This window comes from Megalops cyprinoides, chromosome 17 (genome assembly GCF_013368585.1).
Source record: "Megalops cyprinoides isolate fMegCyp1 chromosome 17, fMegCyp1.pri, whole genome shotgun sequence".
Taxonomy (NCBI): domain Eukaryota; kingdom Metazoa; phylum Chordata; class Actinopteri; order Elopiformes; family Megalopidae; genus Megalops; species Megalops cyprinoides.
Genome location: NC_050599.1, coordinates 9,316,553 through 9,339,508, shown reverse-complemented (window position 1 = coordinate 9,339,508; position 22,956 = coordinate 9,316,553). Strand labels below are relative to the sequence as shown.

The 22,956-nt window shown below is 40.7% G+C and overlaps 1 protein-coding gene across 5 annotated transcripts in view; it reads right to left on the bottom strand.

Moving 5' to 3' along the window:
- The window catches only part of LOC118791804 (DNA (cytosine-5)-methyltransferase 3A), a 158,733-nt gene that overhangs the window by 89,796 nt on the left and 45,981 nt on the right, over positions 1-22,956 (bottom strand). For 3 of the 5 annotated variants that reach the window (XM_036549255.1, XM_036549256.1, XM_036549258.1), the window contains exons 4-5: positions 17,718-17,774; positions 56-419 (exon numbers count right to left, since the gene is read on the bottom strand). In XM_036549255.1, the coding sequence (XP_036405148.1) occupies positions 56-419; positions 17,718-17,774 (421 nt within the window). Of the gene's footprint in view, positions 1-55; positions 420-15,934; positions 16,022-17,717; positions 17,775-22,956 lie in introns of those variants that run through there. The other 2 variants (XM_036549259.1, XM_036549257.1) reach the window with 2 other exon arrangements.

Here is a 22,956-nt window from a genome sequence, read left to right as displayed (position 1 = left end):
AACACAGCCTGCAGGCTTGGGGAAATGCAGAACGGTGAAGCGGGACGCCACTCACGTTTCTCCGGGTGCTCCAGTTTCCGCCTGCCTCGTTTCTTGCGCGGGGTGGGCGGCACCGGCTCCCCGTCCTTCTCCGAGTCCTGGTCGTCTGGGGGGGTGAGGAGCCCATTCTCTAGGGAGGAGTCCATGCGCGCCCCGCGCCTGGAGGAGCCCTGATCCGGAAGCCCCTCGGCCCTGCAGACCGGCTCCCGGGGGACGCCATTCTCCGGGATGTTCCTGTCCTGCTTGGAGGAAGCAGCAGCGGCGCCCCCACCATGGGCGTCCAGCTCTCCGTTGTGCACCTGATCCGAGGACTGGCCGTCCGGGCCGGCGTGACCCTTCGACCCCACCACGCTCTCCTTTGTCGCCTCGCAGCTAGCCACCTGCAGGGGGCAGAGAGGAGCAAGGGAAACCCGTTACTCTGACTCGTCCAGCAGTAACGTCTATAATGGGCGTCCATTACAGAGGAGGCCAGGGAAAACGTTTCGTTTGACATCCCAAGCATTTGGTAAATCTGATTTGGTATGTTTGCGTGGGCACCATATGGCCAACAAAGCCCCTAATTCAGGATTCATGGTAAAATCTTCACAGATATTTGTCCTGTAGACAAAAAATTATTTCAGCCTTCTATATGACATACCGTATGTCATTAATTATACCTGTGAGGTAAACTGCTTGTTTTTCAGAAAAGGGCACTATGACTTTTATCTCAAATGCATGTGTGAGGAGGGTCAAATGAGGTCAAATCCACAAAGATGATTTCACTCTGTACACATCTCAACTCTCTGGTAAGGATACGGCTTTCAAATGGGATCCTGTATAGTGCACAAGCCTAGGATATCATGCAACAATGATAATTTACATATCTACATATAAACCCACTTATGTCAAAAGGTATCAATATTAGTTAGTTATAATGGCATTTCAAGGGCATAGATTATAATTAGAGTACACTGACAGATATCTCTACTTGCAAAGGCCTCAGATTATTCTGCAGTACACTGTTCAGATTTCCACTACCCAAGTGTACAAACATTTCATGCCGCTTCATGTCAGAGAATTTGAGTTTCATGATCATCATTAGCCTGCCTGACACAGCACTGTAAATTATGCATCCTTCTGTCTCACCACACACATCATACACTAACAGTGCAAAAATTCAGAACTGTATAGGGTTGCGTTTATGAAACAAGATCAGCTGTGAAAGCTTTCAAGTCTTTTAGATCATGCTCTCTAATCCAAATGTGACAAGCTGACCAAGTAGACAGTTTATCATGAAAAGCGTAATCATCATAAGCCTCAAATCATAATCTCATCAAAATCATAGTGTCACAATAATTAAACTAATGGATTGCATTTCATAGCAATTGTCGTGGACCTCAGAACTATACTTTACCGGTGTGTACCACCCATCTAGGTAATGCACATCAGCCATTATGTGACAGAAGGCTGACCACCGCTGGTGTGGAAACAGAAGGGATTTATTTAGCTAACTAAACTGGTGGATGATTGCAGGCCTGAGCTGGAGAGCTAGATTTGGAATTTTGCCAGGACACCAGGGGGGAGAACCCCCCCCCCCCCCCCACCTTACTCTTTGTGAAACGTACCACGGATGACCACAGCGAGACAGGAACTTGTTTGTTATGCTTTTTGCCCTTTATGCAATCTTGTTCTTGGAATCGCCAAACTGCGCTTGGCTCGTCTCGCTGCCACAGCCTCTGCACTCGCTCATCTGTGCAGGAGCAGGGCGACAGCAAACCTAACCTCCAACGCATCTCGCGCACTGCCAATGGTGGCTCTTCATACTGTAGGTCCAACGGTGCAACACAGCAATGCGGGTGCTCATTGGAGGACAGGTGACACTCCATCAACTTCATCCGAGCAACTTGCGGGCGCCTGCTGACTCTCTGGGTGCCTGAGAGCAAAACACCCTGGCCAAACTATCACCCCTATCACCTCTTCTGCTGAGCTGCAAAAAAGGTGACTCATATCTATAAGAATAACTGCAACTGTATATAATGAATTTGTTCTTTTTGAGAATGCAAAACAGTGTCCCCACATGTGGAACGTGAAGTAAAGCAAAAGCCAGACTTAGGGCCGATCAACCAAATTTCCTAACCAATCGAGAGAAGAATTTGTGTAACGGAATCAAGTGCTGCCAAATAAACTTCCGCTTGAAGTAACACACAAACTCATTATTGACCAGGGTCATTACCCGGAACCACCTCATGTTAGAATTTAACAATACTGAAGTGACAGCCAAGCACCACGGTGATAAAAACAGAAATATCTGAGTGGACTCTTCGGCACGTTCTGATGTGACCAGGCTGGAGCCAGGTGAAACTGATCTCATCGTGTGCTCTGCTGTACAACTACACTCTCATAGCGGTAGGAAACAGTGCCAACAGCATAGATATGCAGGCAAACACATCAACTGAAGCTGCTTAGGTGACCAACAATACAAAATCAGTCATGTGCAAAGGGGACAGCAAAAAACACAGAGATGCCGAGTGAACACTCCATATTTGGTCCATATTTGATGTAAATTCAACGTACTTTGTCCTCAACATTAAGTGACAAATTTCAGTATCACTTTTTTGTTTTGTCTTTGTGTCTTACTTTACACACACAACTTTACAAGGTCTGTGGAAAAACATGACATATGCTTAAATTTCTTAAATTAGGGGCAAAGAGAATTACACTACATTACATTCATTTAGCAGAAGCTCTTATCTAGAGCAACTTCCAGCACAATAGAACATAAATGTATCCATTCAAGTTGAATTAGCAACAGTGTCAGGCCTGGCTAACAACACTCCAAGACCAGTGACTGTGAGCATAACACTATTCAAGCCCATTTTTTGTTAGACTGCACAGAATCCAAAAGCCAGCCGAAGCTATAAGACAGCATGCCTCGTCTGACCTCAGCATCCATTTGACCACACTCCCCACAGTCCATCCCCGCTCACCCCCCAGCAACGGCAAGGCTTCCTCTCTCTGTCCCTTTGGTGCATGTCTGCAATCTAATTGGACCCCATTGCGCCGTCGGGCCATTTGATTCATATGCAGTACTAAAGCTGCAGGAAGGGTGAGCCTCCTTCCCCAGCGTAGCGCAGTAAAGATTAATAGGGGTTGGGGCAGATTGTTAGACGACACCCCCAGGCCACTCTGTAACACATAGGGACGTGCCAGACTCTCTCCAACCACAGGCCCAGGTATACAGGCAACAATGGTCATACAGGCAACCGCAGGCAAAGGTATGAAGAGAATTACTGGCCCTGTCATACAAGTAGCCATGAGCCAATTCGTATATGCAACCACAAGTTAAGGTATTCAGAAACTTACTGCCCCAGTCATACAGGCAACCACGAGCCCAGTCATACTGACAACCATGGGCCCATATATGCAAAAAAAGTCATGGGCTGAACTATACAAGCAACCACGACTAAGTGCATCTGAATACACAAGCACAGTTTCAGTCTGCAATTTTCTGACTTTACACTAGTATAACTAGCACGGATAGACATGAAGATTGTTCACATTTTGATGTGTTGATATTGTTGACAAAGGTTTTATACATTCCACTGATGTTCAGAAATAGGCTTCTAGTAAAAAAGTACAAAATCCAGGTAAATGAAACTATAATAACACAAACACACACATACTGTTCATACATTCATGCAGATACCCGTTCCACACACAAGATGCTATCGCACAGCCTAGCTATTTTTTCCTATGTACACCATTTTGTTTAGTTTAGCAAAAGTACCTCAAAATGTGTTCGCTATGGTATACGTCTTTGTAGTTTCCTTAATGAAAGAAAAACTCAATTAAAAAACACAACTTGTTAAATTAGGGACGGAGGCTGTAATCTCAGTCATTACGCAGGGTGCAGTGAGCCTCACTTGGGCCCAGAAACTACAGCAGCTATTAGGAATGCGGCAACCTACAGATCTGCTAATTAGAGACTAAAGAGACCTGTACTCAAATTAAATATCTGCACATGTTGCCACACTATCACTTAATTAATTCCAGACGAATGTCTCTCAAATACGTTTTCAGCGTTGAACCTGAGTCTGTATCAGCAAAGCAGCTTTATGCTTCCCTTTGGAAACAAGAAGGAGGGTGAAAAAAAGATAACATCATAGGTTACACACCCGCACACACACGCCCACGCGTCATTTTCACTGGCATTTGTGCACACTCACAAAACGTGGAGGCACAGTCATACGGAACCTTCCATGTGTCACTAGACATCAGCCACCACCACCACAGGCCAAACCTTTTTTATACTCTTTGTTGAACAAGAGCAACTTGAGAGTCACTAAGAGATTAAGACACAATTGTCTCAAACTCTCAGTGACACACATTAAGGATCTGAAGGTACAAATTAGATCCATTAACAAGACAACTTATAATATTTTGAAGCTGAGTTAACCCCTCCCTGACAAAATCTACTGCCTTCGCTTGACAGACTCATATTAGTGTCAAACAGAGATACGGTTAGAGGTTTGCATGAAAGCTCACTGCACACAGACCAGATACTGTCACACTTTCAGAACATCTAAGCAACCTCTTTCAAGGGACTGATGATAACGTGCAAGGTGTAAGCTGTTGCAGTTGATGTCAGTTCTCGGATCACTGTGATGATATGTGGGGAAAAATGACCTAATACCAAGAACATCAGTGATAATGTAAATGTAATGCTAAAATATGTAAATAACTTGAGGGGTAACCATAGTCATCATAGGATCACTTTCACTTTTCACTTTTTTTTTTTCAAATCTAGAATCGGTAAAATCAATCAATGCTGTTTTGAGAATAATTATTATTATTCTGGTGTGAATGCAAGGAAAAGACAGATCATTATTGTTATGATTTATACGCATTATCATTCTCAGTGAGACCAAGCATTAAGGCCCAGGTCAGTCTTCCCACAATATACTTTGTTCATACCTTTGACAAAGAAAGCAATAGTAACTACTGCCATTATTTATACATAATCAATAGTTTGGTGGTCAGTGATTTTAACAGAGACATTTTAATAAGAAATGAAAACAAGCACTAATGGAAAGAAACACTAATTTTAATTCCATAACCAAAGTTAAGACTAAATATGTTTCAAGACAGAACTCTACCCCGACCGTTAAATAAGATAGTGAGAGTTACTGTAAGGAGTGTAAGGCCCACACTCACCAAGGAGATCAACAAAAAGAACAAGGAGTTCTGCTTTCTTTTTTTTTTTTTCAAGACTGGCATTTATATGTGTATTCTGCACAAAATGGCATACTCAAAGGAGGAGTAAATGCACTATAGTTAGACTGTTTCTGAGCCTAAATTATGTGAGTCCCTCATACCCCCAGGGCACACGCCCCCCTCATATCACGCAAAGAAGATGTGTTGATCCACCCTCATCCTCACTCTGAACGCGATGAGCAACACTGTACAATGTTTACGGCCCTCCTTTTCATTATTCTCTGAGAAATCTAAGAGCAGGGAGAAAATATCTGTCGTCACCACACAAATCAAAGCAAGATTTCACAAGGGAAAGTCAAATGGCTACCCATAAATCATTTCTGTTAACTAGAGGCTACAAGGAGTCAAATGGGATTGTGCATAAGTTTTCGTGTCACCATATTGCTGCAATAAACGCAGGATTCACTCACCAAACAAAATGAGGACTAATGTGCCATGCTATGCAAACTCTTAAACACTTCAAGCTATTAGATAATAGCATTTCCACATACAATCCATTAAAAAAGACTTTGGTGCATTCCAGCACCATCTCTAATGCAGTACCACACTTGAAGTCTTGGTAGAAACCTTGGCCTTGTAATTGTGAAACTGCACATTTAACTACTATGTAAGGATTATGTAAGTACATATATAATTACCCTCTGAGACTGTTTGTTTTGTTTTGTTTACAGTGAATACAAGTTGATACTTGCATAGTACTTAAATAAGTAGGTACATAGGCACAAGACCACTTTTGAATCACTTTCCTGACTGTCACGGTAACTTCAGCATTTTCATTTTGTAGATAGCATTACATATCAGAGCTGTGTGAGGCTAGTGTGATAGTGTGTCAGGAAACAGTTTGATAACAAACAAATTAGCATGATTTATTTTTAATTGGAGAAAAGGTCTGTTTACATGTAATGACAGTGGATTTTTGTTATAGCTGATGAAAGACCAAGACCAATAAACGGCTGTTAAGCTGATGTGCTGCTCTGATATATACTTAATACTTAATAAAAAGACTATTTAAAATGTTCCATACTTAATTAATCTTCAGACTGACGTTCTGATGATTCACATTTATAATTGACTAATTGGGGAATAGATCTGGCAACACGGTAGTACAATACTTCCACTGTCCTATAGAGACTTGTATAGTAGTTGCCATTGGAAACGGTTGCCAGGAAGCTGTCCCATGATGCACCTCACTGAGCAGATCTCAGCTGTGTAAAAACATAAAGGTTGCTGGGGCAAAGCTGGGACCCAGCCAGACCATCACTTTAATGACAATCATGGAGGTAAGAGCAGTATGACTGACATTACGGCTTTCCTCAGTGGCTAAATGAGAGACCTTCCTTTTGTTGCACAGCGTTACTGTATGTGAGGCCCTCAACTATGAGATCCAACAAAAAATAAATAAATAAATAAATAAAAGTGTTCTCCTGTTTGGCACAAATCAGTGGAGACCACTGACAAAATGTACTATGAGCAGAATTTGGGTGTGCTTCACAACATCACAATGACAGTGCAAGTCATTACCAGATTAATCATCAAGGTGAAACACTGTTCACAAAAATCACCAAAAACTCCATCCCCCAGACGGCTGTGCTTTGGCACTTAATAGAGATAAGAACCAGCATAATCAAATATATACACGAATGTCTTCACTACAGCATATTAATAGCAGAAATGTATAATAGACTATCTTTCAGCAGAACATAGAATGGAATTCATAATTCATGACAAAGTAACTGAATTATATTATCTACTTTAATTTCATTTCCTGTAATGTTATTTCACCTGCTTTTACAGGGTACATCCAGAGGGAAACTACACACTTTTCACAGCTTCCTAGAGCCCAGCTTTAATCAATGAGCAATATCATGTAATCTGGAAGGCTCACTATTAAAATTGAAAAGTAAATAAACAACCTGCTGAATTTTACAGGGGGAGTCACCATCTTCCCGAGAAACTTAACTCAGTCTGACTTCACCCTTGATCATGAGAGCTGCTGGTCAACAAAAATATGCTTGTAACAGTAAAATTTTGATTATGTTTGAGGATAAAGCTTGACCCACATGTCAAGAAAATGCACATAATATCATACAGTACAAAAAAAAGTAATGAGCAAACTTACATATGATCTTATAGATTATTTAACTTTCATTTAACCATAAGACTGAGCTGAGAGCTTGTTTCTCTTACAGTGACAACACAGGGAACAAGGAAGATTTGGAGCGCAAGGCATTACGTGGCAGCAGACAGCAAAACCCAGACTGGCAATCTTCCCAATGGACACCAGGGTGAACACCCGAACTCTATTTAAATGAGGCATGGGATCTTTAAGTTAGAGCACTGTAATAACATTTCATCTGAAAGACAGAAACAATGATGTATGGAAGAAATGTTATACTCAGCTGTATCTGTGTAGTTAAAAACGCATCCTACACACCATAGCTTACTGTATGATGTAGTGTAGTAAGGCTGTAAATTTGAATCCTTAATGGGGCAAATAGACCATGTTTTTAACCTGAATTGCTTCAGTAGGTGTATAGCTGAATAGATGTTTTCTAAGCAAACAAATAATGTCCAGTGTCGTCCATATTTATTCAAACCACTGATTAACTTTATTTGAGTTGAATTTGGCAAAAACGTCTAAGTTAGCTAACTGTTAACAATTCAGGACAAGATGTCTAATATGAAGGTTTGGTTGTTAAATAATGCTCCCCCCAAGTACAGCACATCTGTACGAACTTAGCTAAACTACCTAGCTATCTAGCCAGATGGGTAGTAACTACACATCAACAGTTTGTCAGCAATCATTACATGATCTCAAAATAATTAAGCGTTTAAAGGGTTTCTTGCTTGCAAGATAACTATGAACACTAACTAAATGATATAAAACTCTTGCAAATAGGCATGGTGTACCATTTTATTAAAATGATTAGCTAGCTAGCTACAACTCATTACTTGATAGGTATCATTGTAAAGATCCAACAAAACTGATTCACTTACTGCTACGTTGCTAAAGTACAATTCATGTAAACTAGCTAGCTACCTTGCTACCAACTGTAAAATGTATATGACAGTGTTACAATCATGCAGTAAATGGTACCATCCTCTAATTTGACTGCACGGCCTCTCCCCATATTCTCTTTTAGTAATATTTAATCTCATATTACATTGCTCAAAGATTACAGCTACCCAAAGGCAAGATATGAAAAAAGTTCAACTCTGACGGTACCCTTTAAGTGGAAATAGTAATAAATGAGGCAATTTATAATGCATATCTACTAAATCTTGTCCATTGTAGTCATTGCATTGTTTATATATATCATACACAAGTTTATGTTCAAATGATGACCACAGTAGTTATGCACAGAGGTGTTAATTTTAACTTTTCTGGATTGAGTGAGTGAGTGAGTGTGTGTGTGTGTTTGTTGGGGGGGGGGGGGGGGTTGGGGGGGTGTTAGGTATGTTTCCACCATTTGACAAATTAAAGCCACATCCTCAAATACTAGCTCAACTGCTCTAGAAGTTAAATCCAGCTAACAGGCCTAGTGTGGTGTGCTGCGATACTCTTGACATTTTGAGTTCCATGCCTTGCACAGACAACCTGAATACTGACTAACATGTGGCTTGAGATCAAGCGAGAGAGAGAGAGTACAATGGGTTATATGTGTGCTACTATGGCAGAAACGGAAACAATATCCCTGTGCACACATTTTGGTACAAAATTAACAGCAGGTAATTGTTTCAACCTTTATTGTAATGACAATGACGTACTGTTAGAAAATAGTTATGATAAATATTCTACAAGTTCTTAAATGTGCATGGCTTTATTAGAAAAGAAGAGGGGTAGATAACTTGTCAAAAACTGACAAAACAGTGCAGAGTTATCATTTAACAATATACAGTATAACAATACACATCCGAATACATTTTAGTGCCTTCCTGATTAATGTGATACTCAAACAATCAAACTTTTGTTGTCTGTTTACTACCAGACTGATATAAAATAAATTTATTAACATTTTCTAGAGGGATGAAGTAGTCCATTCTGTAAGTGTGACAAGAAGGAAACATTAGCAGAATTACTGATTTTCATGTACCCACAGAACTAGCAAACATTATTCATTTTAATTTTGTATGTGAACTAATTCAATTTCACAGATGCAAATATTTTGAGGAGACACATAAAAACATCTTGTAATCAACACCTGTGGTTTTCAGTACTTACATCTGTTGTTTCATTCAGAAATGTTTCTGCTAACATCTTTCATATTTTTCTCAGATCTGTAAATGCGTCAACATTGTAGTCTGATACAAGTGGATGTCTTTACAAGTACTGTAGCAGCAAATGGCGCAAACGGCTAACTGAAGTTAATCATAAGGCTGCAGACACAATTCACAGAATTCAAAAAGTCTTTCACACCTTAAACTGTCAGAAGTGAACTGGTATGTCCCCTATTTTATTGGCTGGTTTGAAAGACGATTCCAATCACTTTACAGCAGTGCACAACATCTTCTGAGAAAGCTGCTTCATTCGTACAGCTGAAGATCTGATTGCAGTAGCCAATGAAGCAAAAGGTCACGTTCTTGTTCAGAAATATACTCAATATGGAAGAACCAGACCCCCTGATACAGCAAAGATCAAATCACATAAACAAGCTGATATGGCATAATACTAAAGATCAAAATTATATTTTGCTACAATTATATATCATCGGACAAATTTTTAGAATTAAGCCATCACAGTTGTAAGCAAACAGTTATCAGCAGAAACCAGGAAGGATCTGAGAAGCAGACTTAGTAACTACTCACACCAGTAACTCAAACGGAGGATTGATTGACACTGAAGGGGCCTTTCAGTCTGTTAATGTGCTTGCTCTGCTGAACCTCTGAGCAGTGCATTTAAGGAAATATTACCAGTTATTGATTCTGACACAATATTTTCTATTAATGTCATTGACTGCTAAAGTAGGAATGGCACGTGACATTTAAAAAAAAATGAAAGCTATACTAGCTTGAATTAATTTCTCAAAGCTGTGGGCACAGCACCACGGCTGTTACACTGAATTCCTACCTGACTCTAAATAAAGAAGGGAAACAGAAAAACACAAGCGGCCCTCACGTATTGTGATCAAACACTGTTCTCTGATTGAGAGACAGAGGCAGTACAGTGCCTCTAAACATTTCCTGCTATGTTTACTCGATGCTGGAGAGGGTGGAACGCAGCCAGCTTGGCAGGCCAGGTGAATGCGGCATTAATCCGCCCTGGCAAAAGGCCCTGGCATTGCCAGTCTCGGGAAGCAATCATCCCCTTCATAAACAGCTAACTGTACCAGGCCCGTTAGGTGCTAGCGCATACCACTGTCAGGACACACTAGGAGCAGTGCTGTTCTGTTCCTGAAAACTGCAGGGTGGATACACATATCAGCATCTCATTAAACTGGAATAATAAATAGCTGATATGGAGAGGGATTTATTTAGCCAAGTAAAGTGCGGCATGATTAGGAGGCCTGATTTTGAAAGGTAGATTGAGAATTTTGGCAGGACACCAGGGAACCTCATAGTCTTTGTGAAAAGTGCCATGGGATGACCACAGTGAGTAAGCTTGTTTTTCATGCTTTTTACCCTTTATGCTGTCCTATTTTGGAATCATCAATTGTATACTAGGTTTGTGTCACCACAACAACCTCTGCACTCGCACAGGAGCACTGAGAGATGAGAAACCCCGGCTGACAAATCCCCCGTGGAACAAAAGCCAGTTTGTTCTACCATTGTGGGCTCCAGGTCATTATCAGCTGATGACACTGCTGGGGTCAAGCCCTGGCCGTAGAGTTCCACTTGCTCTCAAGGTAAGCACCTTAACCACTGAGCTACCTGGGAACCCCGAAACAAACAACTCCAAAAGTGCAGGATACAAGATATCTTCCATTTTAGAGAAGTCTGACGTGGTGGCTGAACTGGAAATTATTTCAGCCATTATAAACTAGGTCTAAAAATAAGAGAATAGGGTATTCAAAAGCTGTTGTTACTGTTCTGATGTGCTTGAGGTTTCTAGCTCCAAGTGTGGAGGAGACAGGATAATTAGGGTGCATGGGGCAGACAGGTGTCTCTTTTAGCCAGTCAAATTGCTGTATACTCCGTCTTCATGACATCTCGAATGGCCTGAGTTACCAGATTCTTTTCTTCTGTGAAATGTATAGCAAATGGCAGTTTGGGCTCAAAAACTGAACCAATGTCATACTTCCCTTTCTCTAGCTAAAAAAAAAAATGGGGACAAAGGCAAACAAGCCCAGTGAGCAGATATTGTGATACTTCAAAGTATTTTCAAAGTAGGAGACTTTACACTGAATAATACCAAGACCATATTGATGGCTTTTTAAAATATCCTGTTCTATCAAACTTGGCTTAAAGAGAGTGAGATTCTGTTTTGAGAAACTGGGCTTGTAACCAGAAGGCAGCAGGTTCACCTTGCTGGCTGGCTTCAGCAGTGTACTTAACCTGAATTTCAGGAAAAAAATATCCTCTTGTATAAACCTAGATAATATGAAAAAATATGATACTGTACACATGTGATTATAATCTCCACCTTGACACAAAATGAGCTCTCTCATCATTTCAAGTGCCTGCAAGCCATGAAACATCAAGCTGTGGTGAAGCAGCCAAATGTAAGTGCAGTGTGATCTGAGATACATCGCATCAGAAGGTGTGTACCAGCCAGCGGTTTAATGCATGTCTATCTAGTGTGAGCAAGTCCAACCAAACTCTTTACCTGGGTTTTACTTTCTCAAAGACTGCCATATAATCAGATGTTTTTTTCAGATAATTGTCATTAATTACTGAAAAATGTCATTACACATTAGATATATAACGATAACTAATGGGCATAGGTAAATATTAACATCCAGCATACATTATGCATGTGTGTCAAATTCAGGTCATTATCATAATAGCCAAAATGGTCGTTTGAGGATTTATGTCGTGCTGTGTGGTGCCCTTACAGCCAGACACAGGTCCCTCCCATGCATTAATTACGGTCCATTCTTGTTATTTCTAATGCTGTCAAGAGGTTAGCACTCAGAGGAAGAAAGAGAAAAAACCACATTGCACCCATTAGCCCACCTGCTGCTTCTAATATGATCTAAGAGTCTGACAGACGCTAAAACAAGCCAGGACCGCCGTTCTCTAATTCCCACTCTTTCCTACCTCCCGGGTATCCACAAATGAACAGTTAAACAGCGTTTCCAGCTCAGGCCTCATCCCTTTGCTCGCTGTTGTAAACTTTTCGGAAAGGGGTCCGTTCCGTGGGCCTTAAAGGAGCTTCGGGTTTTGGTCCACAGAAAGAACCCCACCACACAGCAGGGAGGAGTCCTGCCAAAACTCAAGCACTAGATGTCAAAATTCCAGAATTTATAGGGCACCAAGGGCCATTCTCTTTAAAAAACATTATTGTAATTTACATTATAATTATCTCTAAACCTGTTTTCCTCATGGACCATTAGCCCTGTAACCACATCCAATGTTGCACTTCTATTCTAGCGCATAATACTACTGTAAATAATTAATGCACTTGTCAAGTAACATTCAATTGTATGTTGACTGACAATTAGCTAGGCACCAAACTTCAATTACAGCACGTTGCTTTCAACTGTTTTGTTGCACGCTGTGGTTAAACCTTGTTATCTGCACTGATGTTGCTTGCCATAATGCCTTTGTAAGTCACATTGGATAAAAGCGTCTGACAGATAAATAAATGCAATAAATGCAAATGTAATTGGATCATGAAATGATTTGGAAAAAAAGGGAAAAAATCTAAGCATTTGATAATGAACCCCAGGGAAAGTGTTTGGTGCAATAAGTCAATCGGTCTCTCAAGGCCGATTTACAAATGAGTTGTGTGTCCAACTGAGCACTTCCCCCAGGGTCTGATTTGCAGTTGGTGAGATGTTGAAAAAGTTAGTATGACCAATGATTCAAATTAACAGAGGACAAACTACAAAAACATGCTAAAATGGCTGCTTAAAACAGCAGTCTAGTGTTTTGATTAGATTTCTGCCACACACACCTAATAGGTAAACTGCTTCACACGTGTTTTAGTCGTGTCTTTAAAGAAGAAAGAAGCACTGTGAGTTTGTCTGTAATTCAAAGCTGATGCAATTGCCTCCCAGACCAAATGATTTCATAATGAACAGGTGATAGCTTTAATAAAGTGCATTCCAGAGGTTAAGTGCCACTGGTAAAATTCTCAGATGCACAGCTTGGATCACACCACAGAAAAAAGGCCAAATATCAGTTTTCTTAAAGGGAATCCCCCTTTTTTAAGTTTTTAACTTGCTCAAGAGGACAAAACGTAACTGCACACAAGAGGATAGCTGCAAACATACAGGCCCCTGAGCCAAAATGTTTGTGGCCATTTATTTCTTCCTGTGCAAATTAAAAACTTACAATAAAAAGAAACATTTATTAAGACTTACAGATGCCTCCTTTTTAGTGTGGACCTTCATATCATCTTGATTCAATTTTGGGTTCTATGCACCGAGTCTACCAGTCTTTTTTCTTTGTGTGTGGTGGCTGTGCTCTTATTCTGTACTAAGGGGATTTCCCCCTACCTCTGTCTGAGCGTGAGTAGGAGGTGATAGTAGAGCCATGTTAGAAACGTGAAAGAAATAAGACCAACAAAACATCAGGTCTCACAGCCAAGGTAACAAGGCTGAGAAACGTCTTTCCATTACAAAACCTGCATTACACGCAATGTAATGTCTGATTTAATACAGTAGTGACACTTTTAACTGCAAAATCCCAAGTTCTCCAAAGCTCAGTTTCGAATGACCTGGTAAAAGATATCCTATACTAATTTGACAGGATAAAATTCTGTAGATTTTCAGTTTTGCACTGCCTGATTGAAAGGGATCTAGTCCAGCTCACAGAGGTATTTCTATAACTCACCCTGAGGGTTAGAAAGACACCTCTTAACTCGCATCTTATTGATAATGGAAACAGCAGGTGACTCATACTCTCCTCCAATAAATAGTTCTAATTAGGTCACCCAGAGGGTGAGGGACCAAAGAAACACCAGAAACCAGCGATCTGGATGACACCTCTCTACATCTGTTTGGCCACTTCCTAGTGGCATTCGGACACATAATAGATTGACTTCCTGTTGAGATCATCAATTCACTGACTGATTCTACAAGTAGACTATCTTCTCTTAACAGGAACACTGTCCCCATAAACCCTCAATCCCTCTACTATAGATTTACTATAATGAACAGGTGTGATCTAATCTTTCCATCAATTCAGATGAACAGATACTGCAGAGGGACAAGTCTTCATGGCATCCTTCCACACACATCTGTCTTGTGTAGAATCTTACTTTACACTATAATTCTCTAATTCCACTGCTGCAAATACATCTTGACAATGATCTGACTAGAGACAGGATTAAATTATCGTTTCCTTGCATCTACTCTGAAGAGATTACAATCCTGGTGCTGACGCCATCTTATTTTGATACTAAAGAGCTCTCTTAAATCCTGACCATAATTGATTGATACTGTGAAACTAAATCTAAACTAATCTGAATACTGGCAGTTGAACAGAGACAGGGAACAAAGACATAACATATACACATTGAGGACTGCCGTATACCAACACTGTAATCAGATGGGTTACTGTGTGCTTTGTTAGCAGGCTGATTCAGAATGTACCCTGTGAGATTCTAACCAAATGATTGTAAACAATGAAAATGAAATATACTCATAAAAAGGCATGCGGCTTTGAGAAAATGCCCACAGACACGCTCTTGCTGTTGCAGCACACCGTAAATGAGCCATAGAAACCTAGATACAACCTTCTCCTGCGGACACCTTATTTGCATTACTTGCTTCCGTGACCAGAGTTCCCCTTTTAAGAGCTTTGTTTAAGAGCGAGGCCTAGCAGCAGCAGAGTGTACATCTGCTCCATGTTACACCAGCCTCATGAGAGGCCGTGGGAGGGGCTTGATTCCTTCAAGGTTTAAGGAGAGTGACAAAGTTTGCACAGCGCTTACTGTAGTTAATAACTAAAGCAGGACAATGGCTCAGCAATGTAGTTCACGATACATTCGAGCTGTGATCTCTGAAACCACCTCCATGAGCTCTTGAGAGGAGTCATCATGGGACAAAGCATGACTGAACAACCTGTTCTAATTCTCCAAAGAAACGAGTAACGCTTAAATTGTAACAAGACTAATCCGCGGTGTATACCTTCATCCAAAAATGAGCAGAAGTGGTCCCACCTCACCTGATCGGCAAAAGCTGTTATGAAGCCTTCAACGAGGCAAACCTGTCTCAGCGCAAGCCTCACGGTAGCAGTGCTGCACAGCTACCCTTTAAAATCCAAACCTTGAATCCGCTCACTACGATTTCAACACCACAGCGAAATCAGAATGGAAGCGCTTCAATCCAAACTTCAACTAAGCACTGTGGTCAGGGCAAAGAACAAGAGAACGGATCAACAGCCTCCAGCTAAAGCAAAGCTGTGCATGTTCAACATGTTCAACGCCTTGCCAATGGGCCTTGATGAGTACAAGGTAGAAAACTACTACATAGGGATGTACCTAGACACTTCCTGTACAAGACCAAAAAAAAATATAAATAAAAGCGTAACCTACCATGTTTGGAACAGTATCCAGAAGTGTGATATACTGCTCTAAAGGTTTGGACCGGCAAGCACACGTTTTTCACATGCGACGCAGTAGATCGCTTCCTCTTCTCTAGTTCTCTCTCTCTCTCTTTCTCTCTCTTGCCACCCCTACGTTCGTCTCTCTCTCTCTCTCTCTCTCTCTCTCTCTCTGTGTCACGTTGTCCTTTGCTTCCTCTCCATTTTATTTCACACCCTCCGTGGTAGCCACAAACATCCTGTTTTCATTCAACATTTTTCAGGGCTTGATACTTGTGCTACCTAGCAACACATGCGGTGCGGGGCTAGGGGGAGAGGGAGTAACACATGGAGCTCCTTTCACTTTAACCTCAGGTTTCTGTGGGTAGTGTTCTATCCTGGCCACCAAGCTGAACTGGAGCACTGACACCCTGTAGCGTCACAGTATTATTCAGACAGATGTATATACGGCTATAAACACATGGAGTCTTTCTATTGTCTTCATATAGACCTGGAGCAGTTAGTGTAAAGGTAGCCAGTGCATAACTTGTGTACATTGCATTGCATGGTGTCATGTTATAATTGTACATGTAGCCTGACAAATGGCTGTTTCCTACTGTATGAGAGACTATGAGAGATATCTTAGGCCTCTATTCAAATGTAGTGATGAAACTGTGATACGCTTTCTTTTCTTACACTGTTCTTCATCTATCTTTTCATTTAAACATGAAGTAAGTTAAGCTTTTCGTAGACAATGAAGGCAAATTTAAGGACGAAGTACTCTGCGGTTAGACTGAACACATCCCTGCCGTAAATCACAGCAACTCAAGCGAGGGACTCATTTTGCAGCTGAGAGGATCAAAACCCTGTAATCACCAATGTGCTTACTCAGCGCCCGCGATACGTTCTCTGGTGTGCATTTAACACAGCAGTGTCGCCGACCACCGGGCTCGCACACAGGGAACACGCAGTTCCTCTGTGACATCCATCCCCCCACCGCCCCCCCTCACCCCCCACAGCCCCCCCCACCCCTCCACCTCCCGCCGCCGGCAGCACTGCACACGAAAGAGGAGCAGACAGCGGAGGAGAGACACAGAGCTGTCAATCAACTCGAAGTCAGCTGCCGAAACAAATAACAACAATGCGACAGCGCAATTAACCGCCGAGTTGGGCTGACCCTTATCTCCGCGCGTTAAAAGTGCAAATTAGAGGATTAAGGAGGAGAATAGCCGGGGCCAGACCACAGGACGGAATGGAGAAAGGGACGAGCGATCCAGGGCTCTCATTTCCTCAAATAAACCCACCAATCACTGTAATTAAAGTATATAAAAAACACCTGCTTATTATGCAAAATGCTTTGTCAAGCAAAAGCTGATTACTCCTGGGCAATTAAGAGGGATTGCCAGACCTGTCGCCATGGTGATTGGGACGGCAGCTGGGCTCACGGAACGCCGCAAGAATGACTGACAGCAGGTAAGAGCGGGCTGTTTAAAGTCACAGTGGCTACCGCGGAGACCACACTCTTTGATCCGATCTGCCAAAACAGAGATGAAGAACGTTCCCCCGGATGATGCAACTGCCTGCAATTACTCCGTTGCTCAATAAAACTTTCTCGTGTTTGAGACGTAAAACAAAACAAAACAAAACAAAAAAAAAAAACAAAAAACATTATTCGTGTGTTGCGAGGACCTTCTGTTCAAAGAGAGTTAAAGAAAGCTGGGTTAGTATTAAATATCATTAGGGGTATTAGAGTTATCATCAGAGTAAAAGCATGCACTGTGGCGCACTTGGCATACCTGACTCATTCTAAGCATTCTTGATATGGCATCCACTCCATAGTGCCCCTGGTAGTCCTGTTGAGAATTAGAACGTTTTAACTTCAGCGTTAGACAATCCACATTGATTACTGCAGTCACTGACGTTCATCTTTGATTCTATGGAACTGTGGCATTCTCGAGTGGAATGGCTGCACTGCAGTTAGCCACACACGAAAAACGACAGGACAACAAATACCCCCCGGCGCTTCAAAAACTACATGTGACAGTATGCATGTGACACACATGGAAACACACACCGATCAACCTCCCTCCTGCACACACAATGTAAAACTTTACAACATGTACACATAATCTCTACATGACCCGAAGCCTGTGACAGTCTGTTTTTATCCAAAAAAGTCTCAATCTTAACTTATATGTGAATGATATCACTGTGTACTTCCTAGGTCCTGTAGCTAACTAAGATTTCCAAATCTGCACACTGCTTCTAACACTACCCAGAAAGATTCAGTTGTAAAATAATAAGCCCCCACTGATGGTAAATTAAACCCAGCTGACTCACTTGTTCTATACACCTAGGCTTATAGGTTAGTGAAACCCACTATTTCAAAATGCAAATAGACAGCTTTCCGATCATAATGAAATCTTCTTTTTTTATTTCAAACATACATAGTGGTCTGAGGTCTACAAAAACATTTCCTCAGTGATTGATTATGGCTGTATATGACAGGACCTTCACTGCAGTGGCAAGGCCCTCATGGCTTCATGTAGATCTAATCATAATGTCTCTACCACCTCTTGGAGTTAGAGATGTTAGTAAGTACTAGCTTCCCTCCACTGAAGGGGTACTTTGTAAGAGGATCAAAATTCACACAGAATTCAGTAATAATATACAGTAGCTTCTTATCTTGTTCATGAAGTATGCTTCGAAATGATTATAGCTATATGATATAGTATTCACTGGAAGGTTTTCAAATTCTGGTTTTTAACTTTGCAACTCATGAGTGCACATGTTTAAGTTTTCACATTTATCTGAACCACTGAGTTTAACTATGCACACTTTGTACTGTACTTTAGAATGGGGAAAACCTGTTCAGAAAGGAAAAAACAAACAAGCAAAGAAACAAAGACATAACTGAACAAATGAATGAAAATATGGTGAAAGAGAAAGAATCTCTTCTAAGTTACCCAAGAATTTTGAGACTTCCAACCCAAAGGAAATGATCCTGTCCTTGCAAAAGAACAATAGTCAAAAGCGACCCCACTACCTGAGACTAAAGAGCCCCCCCCCCAACTCCACACCACCACCAGATACTGCAAAATGTTTCACTTCTTGAGCAAAATTATTATAAGCAGGCACTGGCCTTTGCCATACATCAATATGCATGGGCATGGGAAAATGTATGGTAGCAATTGCCAAAGCTTACAAAATCTGCCCCTGTAACTTTTAGGGTTTATCAATTGGTCCCAGCTGCAGAAACCCCTAACCCCCCACCCCCCACTACACACACACACACACACACACACAGGCATACAGGCACACAGACACACACACACACACACACATACACACACACACACACGCACATACACACATACATTGGGCTCAGAGTGCTGATAGCCAGTATCTTTACACCGGCGGATTATGACTTCCCACGTGTCCAAGCTAATGGTCTGCAAAAACACAAAAGATTCTCTCCTGGAATGCCGGGACATAAAGGAAGTCTTTCCCGGGCGGAGGGACCCGGTGCTGAGACAGATTCATTTACACACAAGCCGTTCACAATCCATTCATTCAACCGCCTTCCTGCTAACAGTACATTCAACAATATAACCTCTCCTAAGGCTGCTTTCTCTGGAGGGCTAGCTGATCTGATTGAATGAAGGGGAGTAAATGAATGCCGGGATGAATGAGTGTGAATGGAAATGAATAATTGAATGCCATCCAAGTAGACCATGCATGCCTTTTTGCCTCCATCTTATGGCATACCTATAGGACAATACGTCTTTCTTAGTTTCCTCAAAGGTGAAAAGTGACAGGTTTTTTTTTTGGACCGTTCCTTTCTTGGGACATATAAACCATAACACCTAACTCCAGGCTAAATGAATGCAATTAAGAGACACAGTTTAATGTTATGTTAAAACAAAAGAAGAAAACCTCCCACCCCACCCCCAACTCGCTGCCCGTATCTATGGAAAATGGAATGCAAATAAGACTGTGCTGCAGACTTTTGAAAAGAAGGGTATGGAATTCAACCAAACCAATCCAAGTAAAAACCCTGCGCCCAAAGAAATCAGTTGCTTTCTAGTCATTTGTCCCATGCATTCTCATCTTACAATTTATGGAGAAAACTGTGCACTGTCGTGTAACTCGTGTAATGATTTCAGAATGTTGAATAAATAAAACTAAAATGAATCATGGGCATGTCAGTGACTATGTACTGAAAAAAATAGAACCAGTTGATTCATGTACCTTCAATCAAGTAGAGAGAGTAATTTCTACAACTTAATTGACCATTGAATAGCACCTTGGATAGCAGGAAATTGTATTTGGCAGTGGTATTACACAATGGATGCAGTCAATCAGTGTAACTATAATATTTATATGTGGGCCAAGAAAGCATTCCAGCATGACTATCTATTTTGGCATAGAATTTAAGCACATTATTTAACAAAGAGGTAACATGGGTAATGTCAGGAAAAAGTGATTGTTTATGGTACCAGACTGGAAGTTGCTCTGTAATTTGAAATTTGATGGTTCTTTGTGATCTATCTTGACTGCATTCTAAGATTTTTTTTCTTGCTTTTGTGGAAAGAACCACTGTTTTGAACTATTGCTATAAGTTTTCTTTTTTATTTATATGTGTTTTTGCAGTATAACATCTATTTAAGACACTTATTTTAACATACTAAAGATTAAAACAAAACAATGTTTCTTCTAAAACAAGATTAAAAACAAACTGGGTGTGCTGACTGTATGGTGTTTACAAGTGTAATCAGGTAAAGTTATTAATGTAGTCCTGTAAATTAAGAGCCAACCTGAATGATTTAAAAATTTAGACCTCCAGCTGCTAGTTAGCCACTTATACAAATTGAATGTGATGTAATAATGTAGATTTTGTTGCTTTATAGTCGTATTAATGTCAGTAGCTATTCTTTAAAGACTTGATTCAAATTTCAGGGCTTGATTGTTATACAGAATATGTTCTTCCAGTTATCCCTCACTGGACAGATAAGCCTTTTACACAAATTCAGTGATTTAAATCACAAGACTTAATTATGTCATGGTTATGTCATAATTATGTCACAAATAGAGAATGTAATTTTAAAAGTCTTGGTGCGGTATATGGTAACAGTAAGTTTTAAGATGGATGACAGTACATTAGGAGCTAAAGATATAATGACACGATTAAGAAAAAGTTCCTACTGTAAGTGACCCTTTAGAGGTTTGTCACTAAGAGAAAGGATTTATGTTTTGCTTCTTGATCCATCATGCAGTCATAACGTGGTCTTTCAGTTCAGTGACAATGCTTATGCATTTTCCCACTTAATGTGTTGATGCAAGATGAATGTTCCAGTGATGTGTTCAAACGATTAAGACAACACACTCTAGCCTGAGATGGTTACTGCTGTTCTTAGTCTAACTTTTATTGGATGTCCTATAGTATGCCATACATATCAGAAACTTTTTTAGCTGTGCATGTGAAATCCATGTCTGTTACACAGACAATGATTTAAAAGTATGCATAAAGAAATCAACTCAAAGCTCTTACCCTTTGCACACTATTCATGAACAGTAACATTAATTCAAACGATAATTAAAAAAAAAATGCATGAAATGCACATCACTGGAAAAACAAGATGGTTTGGAAGTTCATTCAAATCTGATGAAAACTAGGGGAAAATCTGCCTTCATTTAACAGCTAATTAAATTACTATTTTTGTGGTAACATCACTGTGATCTTCATTTGTCCTATCATCCTATTGTCCTATCATCATGTCCTAAATCTTCTCTGTGATGTTGCAAATGGAGCTGCTGTGATGCAAGAAAAATTTCAGACTTGTCTGACAATAAAGTATCATCATCATCATCATCATTTGATGGTGATATAAACTGGTAACTAGAAAAATATATAAAATATGTACATGCAGCATTTAATTAATTATGTATTTGGCAGTTGCACTTATCCAGAATTCCTGCATTACAAGAATAAAATGGCATGATATTTTAAATGCAGCTGAATAAAGAACAACACTAATATACACTTATCCAGAATTCCTGCATTACAAGAATAAAATGGCATGATATTTTAAATGCAGCTGAATAAAGAACAACACTAATATACTCACAGAGCAACGAGTATCAAAGAAAATAAGGACAAAAGCTATGACACTGTTTCACTTAAAACACAACTGCAAAGACTAGTGCCATTTAATTGCATCATACCAGACTGAAAGCTGACCATACAAAATGATTCATAAAAGTCTTAGTGTTTATATGGTGCCAAACAATGATTCACATGGGGAGCATTTACTTGCATCATATTACCATACTTACAGTAACTACAAATACTGTACAAGGATACATGTACCTAATGCAATGCTTTGGGTGAATGCTATGTCTTGCTACTGCACACAACATTTCAATCTCTTTCTTCAAAAGTCATAATGGCATGAAATACAGAATACAAACAGCATCTACTGTATACAATGAAGCAAATGCAAAACAGACATCTACAAACAATATGGTTCATAAACCAGCTGTTTTCCTGTCAGTTAGTAGGAAGAACACCCACACTCACACACACACACACACACACACACACGCGCGCATGAACACACACACACACACACACACACACACACACACACACACACACGCACACATGCACACAGACACACAGACACACACACACACACACACGCACACGCACACACGCACACACGCACACACGCACACACACACACACACACACACTCACTCATATCAGTGCAAATGTCTCCACTAAACATTGGTTAATTGCTCACTGCCTATGAGTGGGACTGAGTTACTCATTTCTGGTTCTTCCATGGTCACACAGGAGGTGCTGGGCCCTGCCTCTCTCAGCCCTGTGACTGTCATAAATAACCACCTTGTGTTAAGCGGGACTTGTGTTGTTGGGGGTGGGGGGTGGGGGGCTAAGCGCTGGTCATCTTACCTTACTCTCGGCCATAAACGTGTAATAGAGAGCAGCACAGTACAAGTGTGGGAGGTTGG